Source organism: Prorops nasuta, unplaced genomic scaffold (genome assembly GCF_024137725.1).
Source record: "Prorops nasuta isolate Cenicafe-Biocafe unplaced genomic scaffold, Cenicafe_Pnas_1.2 PNAS00008, whole genome shotgun sequence".
In the NCBI taxonomy this organism is placed as follows: domain Eukaryota; kingdom Metazoa; phylum Arthropoda; class Insecta; order Hymenoptera; family Bethylidae; genus Prorops; species Prorops nasuta.
Genome location: NW_027116805.1, coordinates 5,669,007 through 5,694,025, shown reverse-complemented (window position 1 = coordinate 5,694,025; position 25,019 = coordinate 5,669,007). Strand labels below are relative to the sequence as shown.

Below are 25,019 nucleotides of genomic sequence, written 5' to 3'. Positions count from 1 at the left end.
TGGAATTGAGTGATGGTATCTGGTGTTCTATAGTGGTATCATGGAGCATGTTACCACCAATTCCACCTAGAATCTCCGATATTACGGATGAACCACTTCTCCTACTTCTATGTACATACAGTGTGCAGTGTGACTGTGCAGGGGCCAGGGCGCCGTCAGCCGTCAGGCGCAGTCAGGCGTGTTCAGTGTTGCAGCAAATGCACAAATGCGCTGAAAAATGAAGACATTGAAGTAGATTCGTGTGTGACTCCCTTGGTATGTGGTTTACTACGCTAAGCTAAGCCAAGTAAAATACTCAATATGATTGGTTAATTTCAAGAAGCGCTGAGGAATCGACCAATAACATTTAAGTAATTTACTTAGCGCAACTCTGTAACATCAATCAGCTAAATATAGCGAGTGAAGTTAGCGTACGATTCCATATTTCCCGCAGGTATCCTAGATGGCAGCTATGTTGAAATATCCACATTCCACATTATCCACTGAGCGAAGCGGGCGTTGCGCAAGTATAGGATATTAGGATATTAAAAAACTATAAACTGATGTCAGGCGTCAGCAGATGTGTCACATTATGGGAATTCAGCTCCACCATTTCATTTCCTTTGTGCGTAAGGAAAAGGATGATATATTTAATGGGAGGGGAGCAAAAATCCCACGATATTGCAACATTTGCAACACTGGTGTCATCGTAATGTACTAAACTAAACTAACGTGTGGAGTTTGAATTGGTGTGCAAGGTGCGATCACAATCATCAGGTGCATCATAACATTCCTAACCTCAATTTTACTTAGCAGGTTTGGTTGGGATACTGGAGATATTTAAAATATTATAAGACTGTCAGATTTAATTATCATAAACAGTGTAATATTGAATGAATAATATGTATTTGTGGTAAAGCAGAAAAATACTTTTTAATCTTAATTCAATATATTGTCACTCCAAATTACTGTACATATAAACAACAGTACAGTGCACACTACAATTTAGGTAAACATAATGCTCATAAGTACTTTTGTAATATATTAGTCTAATTAATAAGTGGAACCAAGTAAGATTCAATATCATTATTTGTTAAAATGTGACTGAAAAACAGTAGAAACCTTAAACATTGAAAATCATTAAGAAAAGAAATTTATATCATAGCATTAATCTATTTAACATTATATCCTTCAATAAAATTCTTTACCACAGAAAGTAATTATGATTTTAGCACTTTCATTTATCTGGTTGATGTCTGCAAAGAGAAAAAATACTTCTGGGGTGTTTACCCTAAGAGAGCGTCTGGAGATATTAAAAAAATTGGAGAAGAATGTCTCTGTCACTCAATTGGCTGAAGAATATAAAGTTACTCCAAGGACTATTCGTCACATCAGGGCCAAAGGAACAATGATTCATCATCAAATGGAAAGTCAATCAGTAAATCCTGAAGCAAGAAGACTTCGTCAACCAGTACTCAAGGAGCTGGAAGCTCAGTTGTTAACTTGGTTCATGGAGCAAAGGGCAATAGGATATTCTATTAATGATGTGCTTTTACAAGAAAAAGCAAATGAAATAAATAAAGAAATTGGAGGTCCATCTTCGTTCAAAGCCTCTAAAGGATGGATATGGCGGTTTAAAAATCGTCGAAATATAAGACTACTGGATTCACACAGAAATAGCTCAGATACTGATACACAAGCTGCTACAGAATTTGCGACAAGTTTTCAAGAGCGTATCGAAGAAGAAAATATTAAATTAGAAAATATCTATAATATGTGTGAAACGGGCTTAATGTGGAAGGCTCTTCCACAAAGGTTAATGATCCGGGTAGACGAAGGAAACAAAATTTTCGGTAAAAAGATTAAAAAAGATAGAATTGCGGTGGCGCTCTGTGCAAATGTAACGGGTGGAAATAAATTACCAGCACTATTTGTCCACAAATTTGAGAATCCAAGAGCTCTTAAACATTGCAGGGATTCTTTACCTGTTATATTTCAATCACAGAAGTATGCTTGGGTGGACACAAGAATTTTAATCAATTGGATACACAATGATTTCAAACCACGTGCCAAGCAATACCAATTAGAGCAAGGCATCTTTGGCAAAATAATTCTATTATTGGCTAATTTTTCAGTGCACAATATGCCTGAAACTATACAAATGGATGACGATAATATAGAAATTATTTTTCTGCCACCCAAAATTACATCACTTCTACAGCCAATGGACCAGGGCATAATAGAAGAGTTTAAAAGGTCTTACAGACTCCGAATGCTCAGGAGAATTTTAAAGTTTTCAGGCAATGTTACTCAATTCTATGTGGATTATGACATCAAGGATTGTATGAATTTGGTAAAGGAATCCTGGGATAACATTACAAATGAAAATATCACTAATGCCTGGAAAAAGCTGTTAGTACACAATTTACCTCAACAATTAAGGACAGTTACCGAAAACGAAGGTAATAACTTGTTAATGAACATCGGAGAAACTATTGCTCAAATAACTCAAGAGGACATTCCACAAGAGCAAGTCAAAGAGTGGTTGTTAATGTGCAAAGGAAGTGAGAAATTAAGAAAAGATTCAGAAACAATGAAGTGCGAGGACCAAGATGAAACTACGTCGAGCTTAAATAAAGAATCTTCTATTCTAGAATTTGACGAAGAAGAAATAGAAAGGTCTTTTAACACTTTAATTTTATGGTCTAGGAATCGTCCAGACATTGTGAAGCTCCATGCAAATATTTTAAAAGAATACTACAATTTGGATGAACAATAAATTTATTTAGTTTTATTTAATTCACTCGATTTTATGACTACCCTATATTCTGCTCCAGTTATATTTGAAATAATAAAAAATATTTCATTGACAATTTAATGCCTAACGGTGCATTAAAATAGGCGGAAATGGTGCGATTAAAGTTCATTTTCAAATCTTAAAGAGTAATATATTTCAGTCTTCATTTTGCTTAGTGTTTTTCAAATTCACAAGTTTACATAAAAGAATACTTTTTTATTTATCATTGCCGTAATGATGCACAAGGGAAAAATTCCATTTCCCCTGATATAAGAATGCAGCTAACAGTTTCATCATAACATGGAAAATAAATAGAAGAACAGAGAAGAGAATGGAAAGAGTAGTAAAAGATGCGTCCCAATTGCTAATGTTCCTGTTTACCTTTTTTGATTTGCATATAAAAAAATCCGTGTGTCTATAGTGTAACTTCTTATTATTAAAATAAGAGGGTGAAGCCTGCCAGTATTCTCGTTTCAAATGTCATTCATATTGAAGTGTAGTAAACAATTTGGAATTATTTTAAACCTTGACAAAAGGCAATAGTAAATAGCATTAATGAAAGGTTGCGAATGATTTTAAAGAGAAAAAATAAAGTTAAATCAGACTTTGAGCTCGTTAAGGGGTTTGTTAGGGTAGATGATCTAAATAAAGCAGATTTTGAGTTAAACATAATGCAACGTTTGTCGATGACTGGTATATAGAAAGTGAAAATTTTGATCGGAGTTAATTTAATAAAATAGATTTAGAGTGAAGCATAATGGAACGAATGCTGATGGTTGGTGTAAAGTGCGAATTTTAATCTGTCAGTGGACGAAGGAAGTAAACGGGTGGAGGGTGAGGAACAAGTTAAAGCATTAAGTAGCTGATGCTGCGTCCGCTGTCAGTCTCCGCTCTAATTAATCGTAATTGACGGCCGCGCGGCGTGAAGCCTCGCACGTTGCTTGCTTCCTTGTTCTCTGCTTATTATACTTTATTATTCCTTCTCGCTCATCCATCCACTGCATAATTGTCCCAAGCTGCTCTCGTTATTCTATCGGAAACTCCTAACGATAAATCAAATCACCCCAAACCATCCTGTCCTTTTACTTTTATCAGGCGAAACGCCTTAATAATAGTAGACCCCTTCATCCTCTACTATAATAAATTCTTTATTTTATTTTTATATTTTTTAAAAAACTATCCAAAATAATTGCTCCAAGAGTTTAATTAAAAATATCAGTTAAAAACTGAAGTTCATGATTTAAATTGTTTGTATCATTGTCGAGGGAAATATATCTGACATTGTTTAACTATATAATAATAATAATAATGAATTAAGCAGAATTTGAAAATTTCCAAGTTGCACCGCGTTTAGTTTGAAGAAATATATTTTAAAGGTGTGTTTGAGTTATGATTCGATATAATGTACTCGAGGGATGTTAAAGTGACAATTTGAGCGTAAGAATTGAGAAGTGTCGAGAAGACGCGAATGACGAAGAATTCTTGAGGTTATTTTCAAGAGGCGTCTAGACGAGACTAGACTCGTTACATCTGGCTTAATTTCCACGATGAGTTCCCTTTTCGTTTGGTCGTATCCAATTCACGCATGTGGACCATGCACCAGATACTGGATTCTCACGGTACGCCAATTGGAGTCAACTCATCTAAATACGCGTGCTGCCCACCACTCCTGCTTACCAGTCGGTTTCAGTTATGCAACTGGTCATTATATTTTGCCCCGCATTCACCAATTATTACGTTACAAACCTGGTGCATCCGTACTTACAGCCTGTTTCTCCATTCGAGGACGTTGCATTTCCGTCAAAGTCCTTCTTCGGCTTGAAAATCGTTCTCCACTTGGTCATCCTCTTCCCATAATAACGTTGCATTAAATTTTACTAAACTTCCTATCTCGTTGCACTGCTTTTCCAAAATTACGATATTTTCGATTCAATATTGAATCATCCAATTATCGTTTGTTAAGCGAGATCGATCGGTGGAAAAAAAAATGAAGCGAATAAAAGTTTAGCGATTCGATGAAATCGGCAGGTAAATTATTCTTTATTAAAGGCTAATGTCGTACAAGTATGCGTGCGCTTGGTGTATTGTGTGCGTGCATTTGGAGAGGGGGTTGTAGGAGCCTGAAGCAAAGCAAAGCGGCCTATCTTTGATACGATCGGTAGTTACTTAGCACCTCTCTCTGGCTTCGTCCGATGTATACCGTGTACTCTGCGAACTGGGCCTGCCCCCTTGTTCTCCCGTAAATTTATTGCGGAACCCAGCCGAACAAAACTGACGTCCCATCTGACCCTCCTCTACACACACATACACAGCCTCTCTTATTCTCTACGTTCACCACCACACAACTACCACTCTATACTCTACCGATACCAGCATTCTAATTTAATACACGTATTTATTTTTTTTCACTATGACCAGTCTCTGATATGCATCCTTCGTTATACACGTGCGGCACCAACGCTGATGCACTCACACGCATGCACACCACACAAACACTCCTCATAATCAATTTGCTCGTGTTTTATCAGATAGGCAGAGTCTGACTGCACTGCTGCTGAATCCAAGAAGTGCAGCAGGTATTCGTGAAACCTTATATTTCAATCAAATCATTTCGATTAAACAATTAACGCTGCAAAATTCTCTTCCGAATGCAATTCATCCGCATGTTGTAAAAAAATACAGCGTTGATATACTGTTTCAGTGGGCGCTATATTAGAGCTTTGCTGGGGTTTTAAAGATACGTTGTGCAAGTGTGCGAGAGAAAATGGGACAAAGGAAAACGTCACACCGTTGTACAATATTGTAACGGATCGTATACTTGGCTGAAAAAGTCTCCCGAGGACATTAACCCTTTTCAACATTTCAGACCAGTTTACTTCTAATATTTCACGTGAATGAAAACGCTGTTAGGTATTTATGTCCTTTGATTTTGATGGAGTATCGCGTAGATTTGGCCCGTGAATCGTCCAACTACCTAACTGGCACCCAGCTGTAAGATACGAATCTTCCTGCAATAAAAATCTCAAACATGACAGAGTTTAACGTTTACAAAAATCTGCCGTATCAAGGATCAGACTGCTTTTAGGCTGCAGCCAATCAAACTTTTCCATCATATGGAGAAAGAGAGAGAGGGAGAGAGAGGAAATCAAAATGAATTAAAGGGAGCAAAAATACGAGATTCTTAGAGAATTAATAATTAAAACTGTTTTTCTGTACTCAATATAATTCTATGTCGGGATGTTGTAGTAGAATTTGAAAAAATTATTCGATCAGAAATAGTATTGGAAGGAGAGTGAATCCATAGCTGGAAGAATTCTAATAATACTTGGCAAAGTTTTGTCATATATACATTAGTAAACATTAATTATTCGAGGAGTGTCTCAGTCATCTATCTACGATAATCTTTTATTCAAAATATTGAAAAAATATATTTTTATATTACTCTAATATCTTTTGTATTTAATTAATTGAACAAAAACAACACAGACCTTCAGTTAGCAAAATGTTATCATCGAGTCAAGTCCATTTGAAAAGACACTGTTCAATTAGCAGTGATTATTCGACGAGTTTACAAATTCACTTTATTTTATACGGCAAATAGTGCACGTTATATCAATAAATTTTATCACGGTAAAAATAAATATGATCGTGGAAATGTTATTTAATATTTTGGAATGGTTGATTGCTGAAAAATAGTTGGATCGAGTACGGAAATCATGTGCGGAAATGCAAAGTTTTTTCTTCTTTGTCTTTTTATTATTTTTTTTTGTAAATATGTGTACAAGTAAATGTTGAGCGCGGACGTGCGGGACGCGCGCGCGGTCCTACTGTAATCCAACACCCTATGACCCCCTCACCCCTCGCTCCCCATACCACCCCTTCTTCGTACTCACCACCTCTTCATCGCTGCACGCATACTCACGTCCTGAACTAAATCATAACCACATTATACGTCCGACAATGGCCTTGCTCGTTCTACGGCAAAAAACCATCTCTAATCCGTCATTCCATTTATAAACGCGTGTGTGTGTGTGTGTCTGTGTGCAATACAACCGTATACATATACTATATTACGTGAATTGCATTTGACTACCCTAAAACATTCTCACCCCTTGACCTCTTCTGTGCATATTTCTTAATTTTCGATATTATCAAAAATTGACGCTAAAAAATCTGTTATTTTCTATATTTAAGCTTTTCTATTAATTGTAAAAAGAATTATGTTGTTATTTGCTTGAAATATTTTTAAATTATTCCAATTAATTATTTATTTTCATGCAGTTATTTCAAAACACGTCAAACGTATCAGCCTACCAATTTCTAGATTCGGCAGAAATTTGTCCAACGACGGTGACGAGCTCAGCTTTTAACATTATGTTTTTTTAACCCTTTAGAGAAATATCTGGCATCTCTCCGCTGTGTTTTTGTCGCCTACTTGGCCTTATCTGCGCATGCCATAGTCGTGCTCCTATGAAGCTCAGCTATGATTTTGGAGAAACGCTCGTTAGATGGGACGTGCCTGCATTTATAATTATTGTTATTTCGCCAAACGCTCTACGTGGTTGAGTACGTTTATATGCGAGAGTAATAAATTCAGAGGTTGTAAGAATAAACATTGATTTTTGCAATACTCTCGTGCATTATCGATTTATACTCAATAAGAAGATATAGTTGGGAGAATACGAGAGTGCGATATGAGGATGGTGTGGGGGGGGGGGGGGGGGGAGAGGGTGGTAATTTAGGTCGTAGAGTAGCGCGAGGTCCCGGAGGGCCAGAGAGTTACCTCGCGGGGAAACGTCGGGGACGGAATTTAAATTTCGCAAATTAGTCCGTCCATTACACCCTCGGTGTAATCTCTTTGGTCGATCTTCACCTTCTCAACGATCTCCATCCACGTCTTCTTTGCACGTTCCTCTCCGCATTTTATATCTTCGTTCCTTTTTATATCTCCCCTCCCCTTGTCTCTGCACACACCTTACTCTCTCTCTCTCTCTCTCATGCACACACAAATACTCTATACCCCTACCTCTACACCCCCCTTACGCGTATCCTCATTTTTATGTACTGCATTCCCAACGCATCATAAATTATCGAACAATTATGTCCAATTAATTCAACGACGAAGACTGAGCTTCGATGCTCCCCCCTCCCCACACCTCCCCTTCCTCTATGTCCATCACGTTAAATACGATGCTTTTGGTTGTTTCTCTTATAGATATAACCGCATTTTCTTTATTCTTGCAAAATTTCTAAGAATTTTGCAGTTTTACTTTTTTATTCGATTATTGGAAGGAAAATAAAGTTAGTTTTTAGAGGCTGTCTATTTTTTGTTGAAAAATTTAATTTCTCCATGATCCATCCTTGTCGCGCGTACTTCCGTTTTATACAAGGTTTCTTCGGCGTCTGTGGCAGAGTATTGGCTTCCTGGAAAGCGTGGGTGCCTCCCTCGAGGGCGGTCAGGATCGGGATCTGGATCCTCACAAATCATAACGCGGGGCTGCTTCTCCGTAGATCGTCCTGAGAGATCCCCCTCCCCTCCCTCGCTCGCTTTAAACCTGTCCTTCTTGCCCATCACTCGACCAATCCTGAAAATCTCGCTGGAAACAACGGTTCCTAGATTCGCCAAAAATGTCACCGCAATATTAAACGTCGTTAGCCAGGCAGAAAGTCTCTTTCGCAACAACTATACCTAGAATCTTATCTTTAGCCCCGTCGATCTTTACCAAAGATCTCTATTCTGATGCGATTTCTCTCCCCCACCGCAACCTCAACCACCCTTTCGTATTTCGCTGAATTTTCATGTTTGCATCTATACCATCGTTATGATAGGAGAAACGTTGGAAAATTTTTATTTTTCAATACTGAGGGGGAGAAGGAGTCTTTAACGTTCTTGATGTTCCAGGCTTTCCTTACCGGACGAGCGCAGCGAGAAGAGTGACTGATCATCAGACGCGCAACGAATAAATTACGTGGCAGACCACGCGGCTGCATAAATTAATTTCAACCGGTCGGCCCATAAATATTCTCTTTTCAAAATTATTGTCTCGCTTTTGTCCCTGTTCTCGCGCGTGCTGTCTAAATGGTACCGCGAGAAAATTTATGCCTCGTCGATCCTGTCGAATTCTCGGAAATTTCCATCCCGGAAGATTTCGAAAGGACCGAATTTGATGGTTGGAATACTCATTTTACATTGCGTTAAGGAGCAAATCGCTGGAAACATATTCAAGTCGAATATTTCATAAAAGAGTACAGCTATTTGTAAAAAGAATACTGAAACTTTGGTCCCAATTTCATTTGGTTTCTATTTTGAGTTAAATGATATAATAAAAAAGTTTATGCGAATTTTGTGAATTCCTCGAAGCTTTGATTCTTAAAATATGGAAAGGATTAATATAAACAGTGAAAACGTTTGTTTTTGAGTGTATCGAGGAGAAAACTGTTGTATATGGAACGAAAGAATTATAGTGGGGAAATTTGATAAAAGCGAACATTTGTATAAGAAAGAAGGAAGAATGTGCTGAAAAGAGAGCATCGTTCCGATGCTCGTGTATGGTTCTGGGTTGAAATTATAGTTGGCATTGTTGTTTTGGGGCAGATGCTGCCTGAAACACGCCGAATCTCCGAGCTTTACGCTTGAACGAATCCTGTAACTGGGGCGTAATGACGGTATTGTGAACATATTAAACTTTTGCCTTCGACTCACTACATAATCCAAAAGAGAAGCTTAACATGTGTTTTGCGTTTATAATCCGATTGTACCAAAATACTGATTTTAACTATGGCAAATTAGTACACTTTTCCTAATCAAATTTATAGTTGTAACTATGAAAAACTTGACAAATATATAGATAGAATATATTTTATTGAAAAAGTAATTATTTTTATTGTTAAAACTAAAGATGAAACTTGTTTGATAATTTATATTCTTAAAGTCGAATAATTATGTTATAAATTTTAGAAATGATTATTGTTACAAAGAGAAAGTGATTTTCAATAATAAGAGAGAATTTGAAAAGTGTTTCTAGCAAGTGTAGACAACATAGTACCCACCCAGGAGGTTGATCGTTTTCTTAACAAGCAACCATTGTCGACCTCACTTAGTTAAGATGTTAGTAGACCGCTTCCCAATTGAGCGCATCCCCTTTTCTAACGAACACCTTGTTATGTTATTTGTCTGACGTTCGCATTAAAAAAAATAATAAAAAACAATGAGTAAAGCAGTAGAGTTACCATCGGGCACATGCACAACTCGACGATAAATTTTCTCTAATTAATAATATATACAAAGGAGTGAGAAAGCCTCCGTTGTTTATTCGTCTGGAATACTTCAAAAAAAAAAAGGAAGACAAAAAAGGATGTGCAGCGTGTAGTGGATATAGGAAATATTTATGGATTAATATAGTTTCTGGAAAGGCACATGCCGCTGAAGAAACAGATTAGTTACAGCTGACTGGAAGCTCGACACAAATTTCATCGGATTTTTATCAGCGAACGATGATGTTCTGGTTTGTCCGGAATCACCAATGCATACTTGATTTTATTCTGGAGTCAATAGAGGCCAGGGGCGAGTAACAGAGAGAGAGAGAGAGAGAGATTATTGGTTTTGAGCGCGTATTAAAATAGAGTAGGACGAGTTGCAGAAGCTAAAAGGAGGAGTAAGATAAAGAAGAAGAAGAAGAGGAAGAGGAAAGAGGAGGGGTAACTCTGTGAGGTCCAGAGCTTAACTTTACGATCTCAAAAAATCCGTCCGCAGCTTAGAGGGACCCGCTGCCGAGCTAATAGAGCCGAAATTATAACAGGCCGATGAGCATGCGTCGACTGCTCTTATTCCGCCTGGCTGAAGCATCTTCTCTTCTACCAAGGGGCCAAAGAGACAAGGCCTCCCTTCCCCCTCCCCTCACTACCCTGTCAAGGGCCAAACTGGAGCGTCGAGGCCCTCGACACGTCAAGGACCTCAAAAGCCCTTCTCGTCAGCCAGAACAATTTTCACAACTGGCACAATGCGAGTGCCCCTTGGACGACCCTTAAATGCGAGCATACCGGATCGTTTATACTCTTCATTCTCATTTTAGCCCCTACCTATAGACAATTTTATGCTTATTATTACCTCACCACTATAATATGCAATATATGCCCTACCGTCAAGCACCACCTTTTCTCAAATTGCTGATTCATCGACTCTGCTAATTTTTCCATTTATATCGTGTTGTATACTATATATATATATATTATTTCTGTTTCTTCTTCCTACATGCTCTCTTTTGTATTTTTTTTCACCCCTGATCGAAGAGATCTTCTCGATCAAGCAGAATTATCAACGATGAAGCAATTTATGCCTTGTTAAAGTTTTTCTTTCGACAGTTTTAAGAAGCTAGTGCTTTGGATCGTAATCGGCACAAAGGAACTGACAGATGTTGCTCTTTTTTAAGATCGATAGTCGAGGGATAGCTACGCGCGCTCTTTTTCAAAGGCCCTTTTTCCTCTCTCTCTCTCTCTCTCTTCGCGTCTTATCTGTCATCGACGATCGCTAATAGAACCGAACGACCGCTCGTTTTCAAATAATTACCGACACGTATCGTTCCTTGATCTGCTATTCCTTTAGGTATATAGGTACTGTGGAATGGGCCATTTCGAAATTCATCCTTATACCTTTTATCCTCTCAAGCACACGTTAGACTCTCTCTCTCTCTTTCTCTCTCCTTTTTTTTCACCATACCTCTAAAAAAAAAAAATGTATAAAAAACACAAGTGTATACTATATACTTTAACGAAAACCTACCACCCATTTTATACGTAAAATATCATATTAAAATTCTTTCTTACTTCGTAAGCCTATTTTTCTGTAAAAATAAATGGTTGAATTAATATATTTTTTATTTCGATTGATTTATTTAAAATTTAAAGTTGCTTGATAGATGGATGAAACGATGCCACACGTAGGAGGAAAAGAGTTGTGAATGAAAACGTAACATAAGGAAATAAGTTTTCGTCTCTCTGATAATTACTTTAAATAACATCAACTTTATTGGATTACACTTCAATCGTACATGATATTTATACTTCTTTTACTCGTACTTCCTTTCTATTTCAGATTCTCTCTACTCGCTCATATATTTGCACGCATTCATTTGCATTCTTGTACACCGCACACGCATATCACTTTATTCAACATCCACCACAATTTGTCTTAGTTGTGCAGTGATACATTGTGTTAGAATTGTGGGGAGAAAGCCAAAGGGCTTAACCCACTCACGGTAAAATACTATCGAACCACCTTAAACCGATGACTCGTTTGAAAAATGAAAACTGGCAAGTAAAAGTATCGTGAGTTCCGAGTCCTCGAATAACTTTTCGTGTGATCTTTCTCTCGAGACTTGCTGCACGATTTCATTCTGTCAAGAAAGTCTTTCGTCGGGTTACTATATATACTAATCATGAGATAGAAGCATTTTTTACGCATACTTTACAGTGGCAAATTATTAGTAAAAAGACACAACAGATCGCGGTAATTCAATATTTTTACTGACTCTTGCTTCGTTTAGCTTCAATGCTTTGAAAAAATCACATTTTATCTTAAATATATGTATTATTACAACGACGAACCGAAGATCATTATAAATAGCATCTACGAAGAATCGTATCTCGTATTTATTAAGATGCCCTAAGCTTGGATATAATTAGTTTATTTTCATAATTATAAGAGATTTCATTTCTTGCAAAAGATCTCTCTGAATGCAAAGAGGAAAACGTTTGAAATATATATATATATATATGTCACATACGAAAATTTGATATCTCTTATAGCTATGGAAATAAACATTTTTTACGTTATTATACTTTGACCTTCTTAGTTGCATCACTCTGTATTATTATGTATAGTATATTGTGCTTGTACATAATTTGTTGTTGTTAGATAAAAAGTTTTGTCTAGCCTTTTTTTGTTATTATATCCATTCATCGTATCTCTAATACATAAAGAAACGTGCAAGGAATCGTATGTCCTATATTTACATATTGCGATTGTTTATTATCCAAAACCAGTTGCAAAATTTATTCACAAGTCTTATGACTCAAATTATATTGAAATTTACAACTATTTACAGAAATTAAATTTGTACGATATATTATATTACTGTACATTCAAATGATCTATTAGGTTCTAAATCATTCATTCAAATAATACATGCTCTGGTTAAAATTAATACGAATAATTTTGACGATGCTTTTTTTCAAAAAGATAATAATAAAGAGGAACAAGAATATTGAGAAAAACAGGATTCTCTATTGATTTGCTTTGGACTGAGATTAACACTGGGATGTGTATTAAAAGTACAATTTGTATATCAAGACACTGTAAAGAATCTGTAAATAGTTGCAGACAAATTATTTGTCTCAAATACAAAAGTGAATACACAAGTAATCTATTGTCATTTGTGTACAATATTTTCGGAATGTCCTGCAAGTTTGCAGTTCTATGCAAATGATAAAACGTTTTGTAATGTGTTGCATGGGTGAACAAGTTTTATGAAATCAAAAAAAGCTGTTAATATTAATATTTTTCTGCGCGAAGTGATTTTGCTTTAACGTCTCCTTCTATGGACTTTTAGAATTAATGATAATTATTTAGTAATCAGGAGAATTAGTGTCGGAAGCATTTGTATAAAATAATTGAATGCCGATTGTTATAGGGATCGGAGGTGTGTTGGTGTAAAAACGTTCCGAGATTCTCGGGCTGCCTCGCTCCAGCGCACTCTCCATCTCTATTCCACACTAACCACTTTGGCATAACGCCACTAGATGGCCGCCTCGCGGAGTGTTTCTCGCTAGTCAAATGTTGCTCGAAATGTATTTCCAGGTGGAGCTTTTGACATTATTCGGGGACAAAACCCTGTTCCTTTAAATTATCAATTAACCCACCTACGTATTCCACTTTGGATGCGTAGTCTTCTTCCTATCCTTTTATCCTAATTCCCATTTTGTTTTTGAAACTACTCTGGAAGCCATACGGGCCATACCGGGTCAAATTTGTCACACCGATTTTTGATGAATTTAAACAAACCTTCTATGATTCACTGATTGTTTTAATGGAAAAAAAACAAATATTATTTTAATGAGTTGATCACATTTAATTTTATTATTCATCCTTGTATTTTTTTAAAGATATATAATTTTTTTAAAGTTATGATCGTTAGGATTAAGACATAATTTGTTTTTATACAATGTCATTATATTGGGAACAATATTTAAGTACGTTACAAAACTTTGGTATATCATCTATTCGTTGATTTGGAAACGATATTTTATTATTTATAGCTTATGACAGTACATTAAAGTAAAACTCTTAATAAATTTACAAACGAAAGTCAAAAAATTAAACACAAAAATAATAATACTACGGATTATCCTGCACGAGCACAGCTTATTCATTATGATAAAAATATAATATCATACATTAATTGTAAACAATAAACTTAAAATTCAAATGGAAAAAAGTAAGCAAGAAATAATGATCGATCGAGAATGAGGTTAATGAAAATTTTAAATCGTCGCAGGAAGGAGAGTCTCAGCATTTTATCATGAAAGCAGTATTATTGTTAGTTTGGTGCGTTTTCACAATTTTGTTCTTTGCGTGTATATTCTCCGCGTTCTCTACACATTTTATTCTGTAAGCAATAAAGGGGTCGATAAGTCCAGAAGTGTAAAAATGATTAAAAAAGATGGACAGAAAGAACAAACCATGTGTCACAGCCCTGCGTGTCGTGAAGATTATAATGTTTTACGAATGCTTTCAATAAAAAATCCTTTTACCTCTTTGTAGCATTAAATTAGTCAATTACTTAATTCCTTATTCCTTGCGTAGCTTTTTCTCTACCCTGTTTCGTCCAGCGGACTTGAATTCATGTTGAAAAAGTCCGTATCCCCGTGCTCTCAATATTAAATCTCTCTTAATTCATTTTCAAAAAATTCTGAATATCCAGAAGAAAAGATTGAAGAAGCTAATAATTTCGGTTCCCTCAATTTCAATAGATTAAACGAATCCAGTTACTAATTTTATTAACCCATATGAACAAGGGAATACGCAAAGTCAGCGTTTTACAGTTTATTTCGAGGCGTTTGCGAGTGACACTTACGATCTTAGTCGTTTTAAGTGTACTTCATATACTTTCGTTATATTTATATCTTTATTCTTCCTACAGGGAGAAGACCGTAGAATGTATAGAAAGTACAATAAAAACGGAAAGAAAAACACTTGATACAAGAATTCCTCACATACTTTTACTTCCTTTTCTAATCTATTTTCTTGTGCAATTCTTCGCTGAAAAGCTTGACATTCGCTTGTGTTTGACGTTGCCGTTGTAGTTGCCGAAATTTTAGCCACGAAGATTTTCATAAACGGGAGAGAACTTTTAGGGGCTCCAAGAGTGTGTCAACTGTATTTTATATTATACGCTGATAAAAGATGATTGGACTTTAATGTTGCTCGTTCCCTCCTCTTCGCGTCATTTATATAAATTGACAGAAGAAAAATAAGAGAAAAAAAAGAACATGTGTACAAATCCGAGTCAATCAAGCTGCTTACATAATTAATACCCATAGTACAAAATATTCGAGAATCTAATGGTACAGTGTTACTCTTAATTGTTATGTTAAATAAATAAATTATTTGATACAGGTTAACGTATGAATTTGATGCTTGCATGCATTTCCATTTAATAATAAAAGAGTCGTATATGATTAAAAGTTTTGGAAAACTGGATTCTCGAACATATTACGAAATTAACTTATTTTTATAACGTACGCATGTGTGTTATATCTACATATATACAGAACAAGCACGAAAGCGCACGGTGTAAGCGAGTAGAATGATGATTCGTTACAATGACATTAATTCATTAACGAGCGAAATACGTACAAGCTTCATGAATTATGTATCATGTTCTATTTATGTATAGAAGGAATTATATTTACACCTATCGGTGCCGCGTTAGTCCTACATTTGGCTAAAAACTTGCATTTAATATGTACAACGATGCGGTAGATAAGAACCGGGGGAACAGAGAGTGAGGAAGAAGTTAATTCGCAATTGCTGCGTTCGACTACTGACACAATCCCCTAATAATAAAGTTTTTAAAAAAAATTTTAGAAAGTGTAAATTAACTTAATGAAATCTATCGAGGTTAGGTAGGTTTATGATAATTAATTAATTAAGCGGTTTAAAGGCAAATTAATACTGGATCATAATATACCGGTCAATAAATAACAAAAAAAAAAAAAAACAAAAAAAATTAATGCGTACTGTCTTGAAGCTTGAACATATCTCTTGCAACCGATGGTAACCGTTGTATTTGAGATAATTCATTTATTAAGGCCTACCAACTACGAGTTTGATAGCATGAAGAAAGGGGTAGATCTTTGAAGGAACAATATTCTCATTTATTATAGTAATATTCAATGATACGCGCAATCACGCAAATGGAAAGAGAAAAATGCTAATATGTCTTTTGCTATTCGTTCCGGAAGCTTCCATGGAATCAACGTTTAGATTCGCAATAATGTTGAAACCTGTTCAATAAACGCGTGGTGGTGCAGAGAGGGTTATTCTTATTATAATTAAAAAATCTCTCGCTCTCATTTTCTCCAAGTTTAAAATTTTCAAAAATCAATTACGATACAAATTAACTATACAAAAAACTGGAAGCTTCTTCACCGGACACATTACTCGTTTAATTTATCGCGTTTATACCTTTCATTTCCTTACCACATTAATAATTTATCAAATCATACTTTCATAATTGAATTTCTTTCTTTCTCAAAATATTCCTTAACACCGGTAGACTAAAAATATAAATTGACATGAAACATTCACAAATGTTTGAAAATTCACCATCTGGCTGTGTACTTAAAAGCTGTACAACAAAAATCGCTGATTGTAGAACCAACGATAGACTAATGTTTATCAGTAAAATTTCAGAATTTCTTTATATCAAGAAAATTATTTGTTTTAGCCTTAAAGGGTTAAGCAAATTTACATTAAAGAATGATAATTTCAAATTGTAGATATAGATTTTATCACAGAGGAATATGCTAACTCCTCGGGTGCAAATTAAACAAAAGATAAATCTTTTTGAAAAATCCTACTAATTTGTAGAATTATTTACAGAATATGTATAAAAAAAAAAAACAAATTAAAGCAAATGTTTCAAATATGTGGCGAATATACCCAAGGAGTTATTGGTGCTCTCGGGAAGAAAAAATCCAAAGTTCTTTGAATGGCGCAGGGAAGAAAATGAGAGAAGAACGCGGATGGTTATAGTTTGGTTCTGGATGGGTGACTTCTAGCGGATGCTTACTTCGAGCGTCGAAAGAAGCTTAAGTCTTCTCTGGATTCTTTTTATTTTGGCTGCTGGGGATCCAAGGTCACAACGAGTGGTAGTCGCCAAGAACGAGGCCACTATGATAACCCGCATGAGAGGTAGACATGCCCATTGAGCCCATGCTTTGGTAAGCCCCCATGCCCATCCCGTTCATGGACATTGTATTCATCGTGTTTACCCCTTGCATGCTATTGGGTAGCATGGTCGAGGGTCCCATGGGACTCAAGCCGCCCATCGAAGGGGCTATAGCACCCATTTGCATAGATGTCGCCGTGTGAGGCAAAGACTTTTGCAAATCTGCGGACGTCGGTGTGCCGATTAGATAATCCTGCAACAGTCGAAGAAGAAAACACGGAATAGAATGGAGAGATCTACTTTCAGAATTATTAACTTGACAATAAAATGTTTGATAATAGTTATCAACCTGAGGATAATATTGCATATAATCTAATTGGCTCTTCTGTTGGGCGCAGCTGGGGGGTGGAGGGGGTGGCAGGGTGGCCGTTGGATGTACCAAGCCGTGGCTCCCGTGGGTCCCCACTTGTATGTGGTGCTGAAGCTGATGATGGAGATTTCTCTTATCGTCTCCACTCTCGCTGCTGGTATCGTGGTGTTGCATATGGTGCGTCGGTGTGTGCGAATGGGTCAGTGTTGTGGCGTGACCTTGGTGATACGAGTGCGGACTGGAGACGGAAACCGGCGCTGGTAATTGATACATGCTGGAAGACTGCTGGTGGTCCACCATTTGCTGTTGCTGGACCGCACAAGAAGATGGCTGCTGCTGCTGTTGTTGTTGCTGCTGTTGCTGCTGCTGACCCACCGATTGCCTTTTGGTATCATCCCCACTCTCGCTGCTGGAATCACCCAATCCTGGACCGTGAGCCTTATCTTCCCTCTGACCACTGAAATTAATTCAAATAAAGATACCGTTTAAAAGCAATTATTCCCTTTTCTCGTTCACCAACGTCATTATTGTCTCTGATAGCTTCTATTGGGACAAAAGACCGCGACGTATCCGAACTTGAGTGGTTCGTGACGTCTTAAGCTGGTTTCGCGTTGTTATTGACAAAACTATACCAGATAGATATGGTAAATGGTGTTTTTACCCCGTACTTGGAAAACCCCACTCATCAATGGTTATTGCGTCCCACTTTACGATAGAACATTTAGCTAAGATGCGTAACCGAAGCCCACCTTCCATTTCAGCATCTATCCCCGCGGAGAGCCTCGTGGCGGCTGTTCTACGTTTCGCTCGAAACACACCGAGTTCGACTAATGCTCGAGAGATGCCACGATCACCATACAGCGCAAAACAACGAAGTGGGTCTCACATCGCGAAACTAATCATGACATGACGAACCAACGTCATTATTCACTGATTTCAATCAAACTCTGCAGCAAACCCCCTGCGCGTCTATAGGAACATTAGTTTTACGATATTTTCAATCCGAAAATACTCGCCACACGAATAGTACAGCATACACTGCCTGGATTTTATGTTTGAGAAAAGGATGAAAACATGAAGTATACTTTACGATGCGTTTCGTAAATGATGCGTTCGGCTACGGTGTATCTTACGGAACGGCCATTCAGCCACTGCGATAATATTGGAGGGGGGATGGGCTGTATTCCAGAGAAATATGCTTCGGTAATTAGCTGTGCAGCAGCGCGTACGTCCCGACGGCTTTTGATTTGATTGCGCGTTCGCTTTTAATACGCGCGACGTTATTGCACGGAATACTTAGTATATTGTACAAAACGAAGAGAAAGGGGATTGGCTTATTCGCTATTGTACGAGAGAATAATATCGGGTAAGATAATACCGTGGTCTCTCCGTATGCAAATTATGCTCGAGCAAAAACCACCCCTCCCCCGATTCTCAGACTCCATATCCTCCACTCTGCTCTCGACGCAGCTCGCTTTTAACGAATGACGAAGGGATGAACGGGGGAGAAGCAGCAGTCCAGATTTAAAGCTGGATAAATAGAAATTAAGAGAGTGATCTATCGAGAGAGGAGTCGTTGTTTGAAAAGGTGAGAAGATACGAACTGTTGTTTGGTGGTGGGGGGGAGGGGGGGGGATGAATAGTGGCGTTGGGGAAGGAGACAGTGTTGGTATCTCGTAAACTCAATTTAGCAGGCTGGACCTCCTCGAAGTTGAAGCGCGGAGACCCCGTGGGGCCCACTCTTCCCTCTCTCTCTCTCTCTCTCTTCCTCTCTCGCTCTCGCACATCAATACACACATACACACTCCAGTTCTCCACTTTCAGGTACGAGCAATCGTTAAGCGCTTGTTTTACAAGTCATTTAGACGTGCTCGCTGCGATACGAGGATACGCGCAAACCTTACGTGGCACACTTGTCGCCGACCAGTCCCTGTACCTCCCCTCCCCCTCTCCCACTATCTAGCTCTTACTTTTTAATTCTATTTCTCCTTCCTGCTTTCCTTCCGATCCCTGTCCCTCCAACCCCAAGCGCTACCGAGACTCGATAAGCTTAACCTGTCCTACAACGATCGATACAACCTTCTTCTTCCACGTATCTTCTTTCGGAGTCCCTTTTTTCCTCAATTTTACAAGACACAATCCTCCCTTCCCCTTAACGTATTGCCAAATGGATAATTAATTTTATTCGAGTTTCCAACGAATTGGGATTTCTCTCAGATAATCCGCAGTCAATAATGAGCATAATTTTGACGGAAAAGATTAGAGATGGATGAGTGAAAGGGTGTAATTTCCATAATAAGCTTGGAAGATACGAAAAAATCACTTAATACGCCATTGGCGATAAATCTAAAATTTCATTCTCGATAAGTACAATTAAGCAAAGCACGGTTGGACTTTTCTCCAATTTCATTAGACATTTAATTTTTCAGAGAGTCCTTCTGCGACTTTTTCCTTTGGTTTCTGAGGGTTCGCACACGTACACACGTATATCGAGAGTCTACTATATAGGCTATAACCTGTTAGAGGTGTCCCAAGGTATGCCTTATCCGACCAGAGATCGCGCAATAAATTTTTTCCATGTCGTACCGAGCCATGAAAGAGCGGAGAATCCTTCTAGTATTATTATTTTCATTAAGATTTCTGACTCATCGCGCGAGATGGACTTTTATATCCTCCCGTCCGACATCTATTCCTTCAATCGAGCGCCTTTGCCTCGGCAAGTTTGACAACGAAAACTGATCATTCTTAAAATACATCGAACGTATTATACTTGGCTGAACGCAGTCTTATTACCACGAGCATTTTTGCTTCTTGAAAGTGAAAATAACTGATCATTTCCAGAGAAAAAACACGTCGAACGTGTTAAATGTGATTTAGCACGCTTTTATTATGCAAATATGGGAATTGCCATTTTGGTAGGTATTTCGAGAGAGTTGACAAATTTCGGTCCTGGAATAATATTGCATCCTGCACGAGAGCCTTCAACCTTAAACAGCTTATGGAAAAAATGTTGATGCTTTATCGAATTAAATTCTGGATTCGAGATGTTGTATTGTTAGCAAGGTGCAATCGATGGGTATAAATCATTTGAGTTGTTTTGATAAAGGTAAAAGGGAGAGGGGGGAGGGAGGAGGATGAGGCAGAGAAGAGCCAAGGGGGTGTGGGGAAGAAAAAGGAACAGGAGGGACAAGAGACAAGTCCAACGAGTCCCGAACGTTCCGGGTCTTAACGTTTAACGCGAAGAGGAGAGATACTCATCAGTTGAGGCGAGAGGTTAGTTTTATTAATCGGCCGGTTCGTAAATAAGCTTTACTCCGAAATTCCGGAGAGGGGCCTTGTGCGTCGAGATCGATTCGTTTCGAGAGAAATACCGAAGAAACACACCAGGATTAGATAGAATCTGTTGCTGTACCCTGTACGACGACGCTCCCACGACAGACATCAGCCGAAACAAATTGTCCTGATATTTTAACTTTAACCTACATCTCACCCGTGATAATTTACCTATTGTTTCTTTCACTATCCTCTCGCAACTGCTCGTTTAATTTATCATCTCAGCGAAGAAGGTGTCAGTGTGGTTTGTTCCGGAGGATTTATAGTGTTTGTGAAATTCCGTCGATCACCCGCGGTGATATCATTAATTTTGCTAGTTCAATTTGATGGAGGAGGGGGGGGGGTGAAGGGTGGTGCGATAAAAGGGTAGCTGTACCAATCAGTCTCCGGCGTGATAAAACGATGACGGGTCATTCGGCTCGATATAATCCGATTTCACGAGGAGGTTTCTGGGGTTAACGGAAGATCCTATCTGGTGCAGACCCGTAATAAACCTAGACGAAGCAAATTAGCGAAATCGTGCATGATGATATCATCTTATCTCGTGTGTGTATATGCACTCGACGGAATTAATTGGCAAATTAAATTGGCAGACCTGGCCAATGCCAGGAAGAGGCACGCCGAGTTTGTTATTATTGTCGTGTAGCATCCCGTGAGCCACGCTCATTTTCATCAACCGAGTAGAACCTGCAGTGTACAATTTGTCAAGGAACAATTTTTTTCGAGTAATTAATTAGTCTGCTCTATTGGTTTTGCGAAGAGAAGCTAATATGGTTTTTACTGTGGATAAATAGTTATATAAGTGATTTCGACTCTTGGGCAATTTTAATTTTATCGAAATTAGTCTATTTACTTGCAACGTATATCAATTATACATTTAATTAGCTTAATGAGTGTTTATATAGGGAGAGTTTAGAGAAGACAGTCAGAGAGAAATATTCGGATATAAACATCTACTTATTTCCATAGGCAGCACGCACAACTGATTGTTCTTTAAATGTAACAAATATGGATAATTTGATAGTTAACGTCGAATCACTAATTAATTACACGTACATAATGTAATGCAATACGATATTAATATAAATAGGTTGACTGATTAAAATAGAAAAAATATTAAACATCATTAAATATTGTTGATGGAAAATGAGGAATTTGCGAGAAATTTCAGATATTATTTACAAAGTTCATGTATTTGTTATTCTTTGGAAATTAGTGATTTGTTGTTAGAGCTGGAGGAACGGTTTCTGGCGTTATCGTAGTAAAAAAAAAGGTAAAAGACGTGGGTTCTGGTGTTTGTTGGGGCGATTGGTCGATGCTGATGGGACGTCGAGAAGATGTTTGAAGAAGAACTGTGCGGGGAAACGGGGTGAGGGAGTGAATCACGAGGGAGAGTAAATTGGGTTGGCGTCCAAGGGTGAGAATGATAGGAAGGAAGGAAGGAAGAAAGAGGAAAAACGAACGAGAGACAAAGAAAGCAACAGTGCATTGTGTAAAAGAGGAGGGAAAGAAAGAGAGGGAATGATCGGCAGGATTTTCCCAAGCTAATGCACTGGCAGGAGGCAGCAGGAGTCTCTGGGTCGTTCGCAAGGAGGCAGGTGAGCGCACCCAGGAGGTCGAGGAAGCAGCTGATTCCATAAGCAGATATAGAAGAATTTCTTCTGCCTAAAATAATGGAGAAGTAGCCAAGCGTGTACACACCTCGCGAGCCTCTGTTTACAAACTTCGGCTCACCTCTGTGACTACCATCCAAACTACCAGCTTCCTCTCCACTCTTCCCTATACCCTCTTCCACCTTTACCTGTAAACCTCGAAAAGCCACTTGGCTCTCTGCCCGCTTCTCTGCCTCCCTCGCAATTTCCCTCGCTTTCCCAAGCTTCAAAAATAAATCCAAATCTTATAGAAATTCTAATTTTTTTCATAAAACTACTTTTATACAAAAATTCATAATAAAAATTGAAAAATAAAGAGAACTATATATTCCACCCTTGTTATAAATGGATCATAGAGAATTGCTTGGCACACGAGTGTTTTTATGAATCGAGCGAGACAAAATTGCCATATAAGAGTGTTTGGAAGCGTTGCGAGGGACAAAGTGTGGTAAAAGGAGAATTTGATTGGGCAGTGCGAGTACGCGAGGGTCACGGGTCCTTTCCGTCGACAGCTGTGATTGGCTCTTGGGGAAAAGTTGCGCAGGGACACGAACTCGTCCCTGTTTTCGCTTCGTCCAATCCAACGATTCTTCCAGTCTCACCCCATAGATCCCATAAACGCGCATGTTCCCCTCGAGCGGAGCCCCGTATACGTTATTATTGCTCGTTCCATTTCAAGGGGTACCTTGGCGCACATCGAGCATATGCTTGTCGAGGAAAGAATTTTTAAGCAAAAAAACTGGCCAATCCGGTGCTGCCGCACGTTCCTCGCGAATCATATAAGAATAATGATGAGCTAAAGAGACGTACGGTTGACAGATTTGGTTTCGAGGGACCAGGCGTGAATTAATAGGAGAATACGGTCCTCCTATACTATATATATATATATATATACACTAGAAAGTGCGACGTATGAGATATATAGATGGCACGCGAATCGTGTCAGCGGATCTTGTTTTATCGCGATTAGTTATTTATTAGATCGAAAGGAGAGATATGACGCGAAACAGGTAAGCGCGAGGCATTTGTGCCGGAGGGCGACGAGGTTAAAACGCTTTCGGTGTTTCGGAATTCGCTTAATCCGGATTACGGTAAAGCCGGCAGGCAGTCAGTAGTTGCTCACGAAAGCGCAACTTTCCTTCTTTCCTTCAGCGAAATTTTGTTCCGCGCCGCGCGCAGCCCCAAACCGAGACCCGCGAGCGAACTTTTGTAACGCTTCGTGCGTGCGAGCCGATTATCATATTTGTAATCGCTTAGCGGATTTCTGAAACGCGTCGGAACACCCAGTCGGTGGCCTTGGCCCTTATTTTCAACAACTCGCTCGCTTTTAGCTTATACGATCTTCCTAGAATTCCGAAACTCTCCTTCCTAACGATACAACAACACTCATCTTTATTATGTCTTCATGAATATGCACCAATACTCTTCCTGCCGCGTTGTACCTTCGACAAAAATCCACTGGTCCTCCGGTTATAAGAAACTCGAAAAGAGGGAGTTATCCAGTGTAAAATTGATTCGCGTGCACCTTCCTACCTCGCTCGGTGTAAACTGTGCTCTTTTCTACTCGCACTCGTCTACCTTTTTCACTCGACTTCCTTCCCTACACTCTATATATATATGTACACCAGAAAAGATACCAAAGAACCAATTCCGCACACTATATATATATATATATATATATATATGTATCATAAAAAATATAGAATCGTCTTCGGAGGGAGTAATATAGGAGCGAATTCAACTGCTTTACGTACGAGCGAATAAATTTGCGAATGGACGAGATGCACGAGTGAAATCAATTATAGTATGGTTATAGGCACGGATCTAAGATGTAGCTGAGTGTTAAGTTATTGGAAATTCAAGTATTATCCACGATGCGGTATGTTTTGTGGCAAATCTTTGGAAAATGAATGGCGTATCAGTGGCGTGCATCGGACAGTTTTCAACATGAATTGGACGAAGGAATGTAGTCCGTAGCGTACCTACTATGCCTGCGCCTGCCTACCCGTTTCTGCCGGCTGTATCTCTGAACACTCAACAGCATACCAAAGGCCTTCTCTTGTCAAACTAATCCAACGAAGACGTGTTTTTGCAAATCGTGCACTCTGCCCTTCCTACGTTTCTCCTTCGAAAACCTTCAACCTCTCCCCTCGTCTCCACCGCGTGCTTTATCGTATATGCGAAACACGTGTCTCATTTTTAACGAGGAAAACCCTTTTATCTTGGGAATGCTTATCAGCTAATTTCGTTATTTTGCACGGAAGGCTCTCTTCACGGTTGAGAGGGTAGCAGGGGTATAGAGAGGCGAAGAGAGAGAGAGAGAGAGAGAGAGAGAGAGAGAGGGGGGGGGGGAGAATTGGTACAGGGATCATAGGATGCAGGGAAGAAGTGCACGTATTTGTCGTTCGAAGAGAATACGCACAATGGGAGAGGAGAGG

General features: G+C 38.4%; 2 protein-coding genes across 3 annotated transcripts in view; one reads left to right on the top strand and one right to left on the bottom strand.

Moving 5' to 3' along the window:
• Positions 1-137: 137 nt before the first annotated feature.
• On the top strand, positions 138-2,782 carry LOC136775877 (jerky protein homolog-like). Its single transcript, XM_066731038.1, has 4 exons — positions 138-255; positions 434-737; positions 796-988; positions 1,212-2,782. Exon 4 carries the CDS (start codon positions 1,232-1,234, stop codon positions 2,756-2,758), a length of 1,527 nt encoding a protein of 508 aa, XP_066587135.1. The 5' UTR covers positions 138-255; positions 434-737; positions 796-988; positions 1,212-1,231; the 3' UTR covers positions 2,759-2,782.
• Positions 2,783-11,792: 9,010 nt separating this feature from the next.
• The window catches only part of LOC136775538 (homeobox protein SIX2-like), a 29,466-nt gene continuing 16,239 nt past the window's right edge, over positions 11,793-25,019 (bottom strand). For both annotated transcript variants that reach the window (XM_066730407.1, XM_066730408.1), the window contains exons 4-5: positions 17,576-18,053; positions 11,793-17,479 (exon numbers count right to left, since the gene is read on the bottom strand). In XM_066730407.1, coding sequence (XP_066586504.1) covers positions 17,195-17,479; positions 17,576-18,053 — 763 coding nt within the window. In that variant the 3' untranslated portion in view covers positions 11,793-17,194. The remainder of the gene's footprint in view (positions 17,480-17,575; positions 18,054-25,019) is intronic.

Excerpts from the sequence above, each read along its gene's own strand:
- LOC136775877 (XM_066731038.1), top strand. The coding sequence starts at position 1,232 with ATGTCTGCAAAGAGAAAAAATACTTCTGGGGTGTTTACCCTAAGAGAG.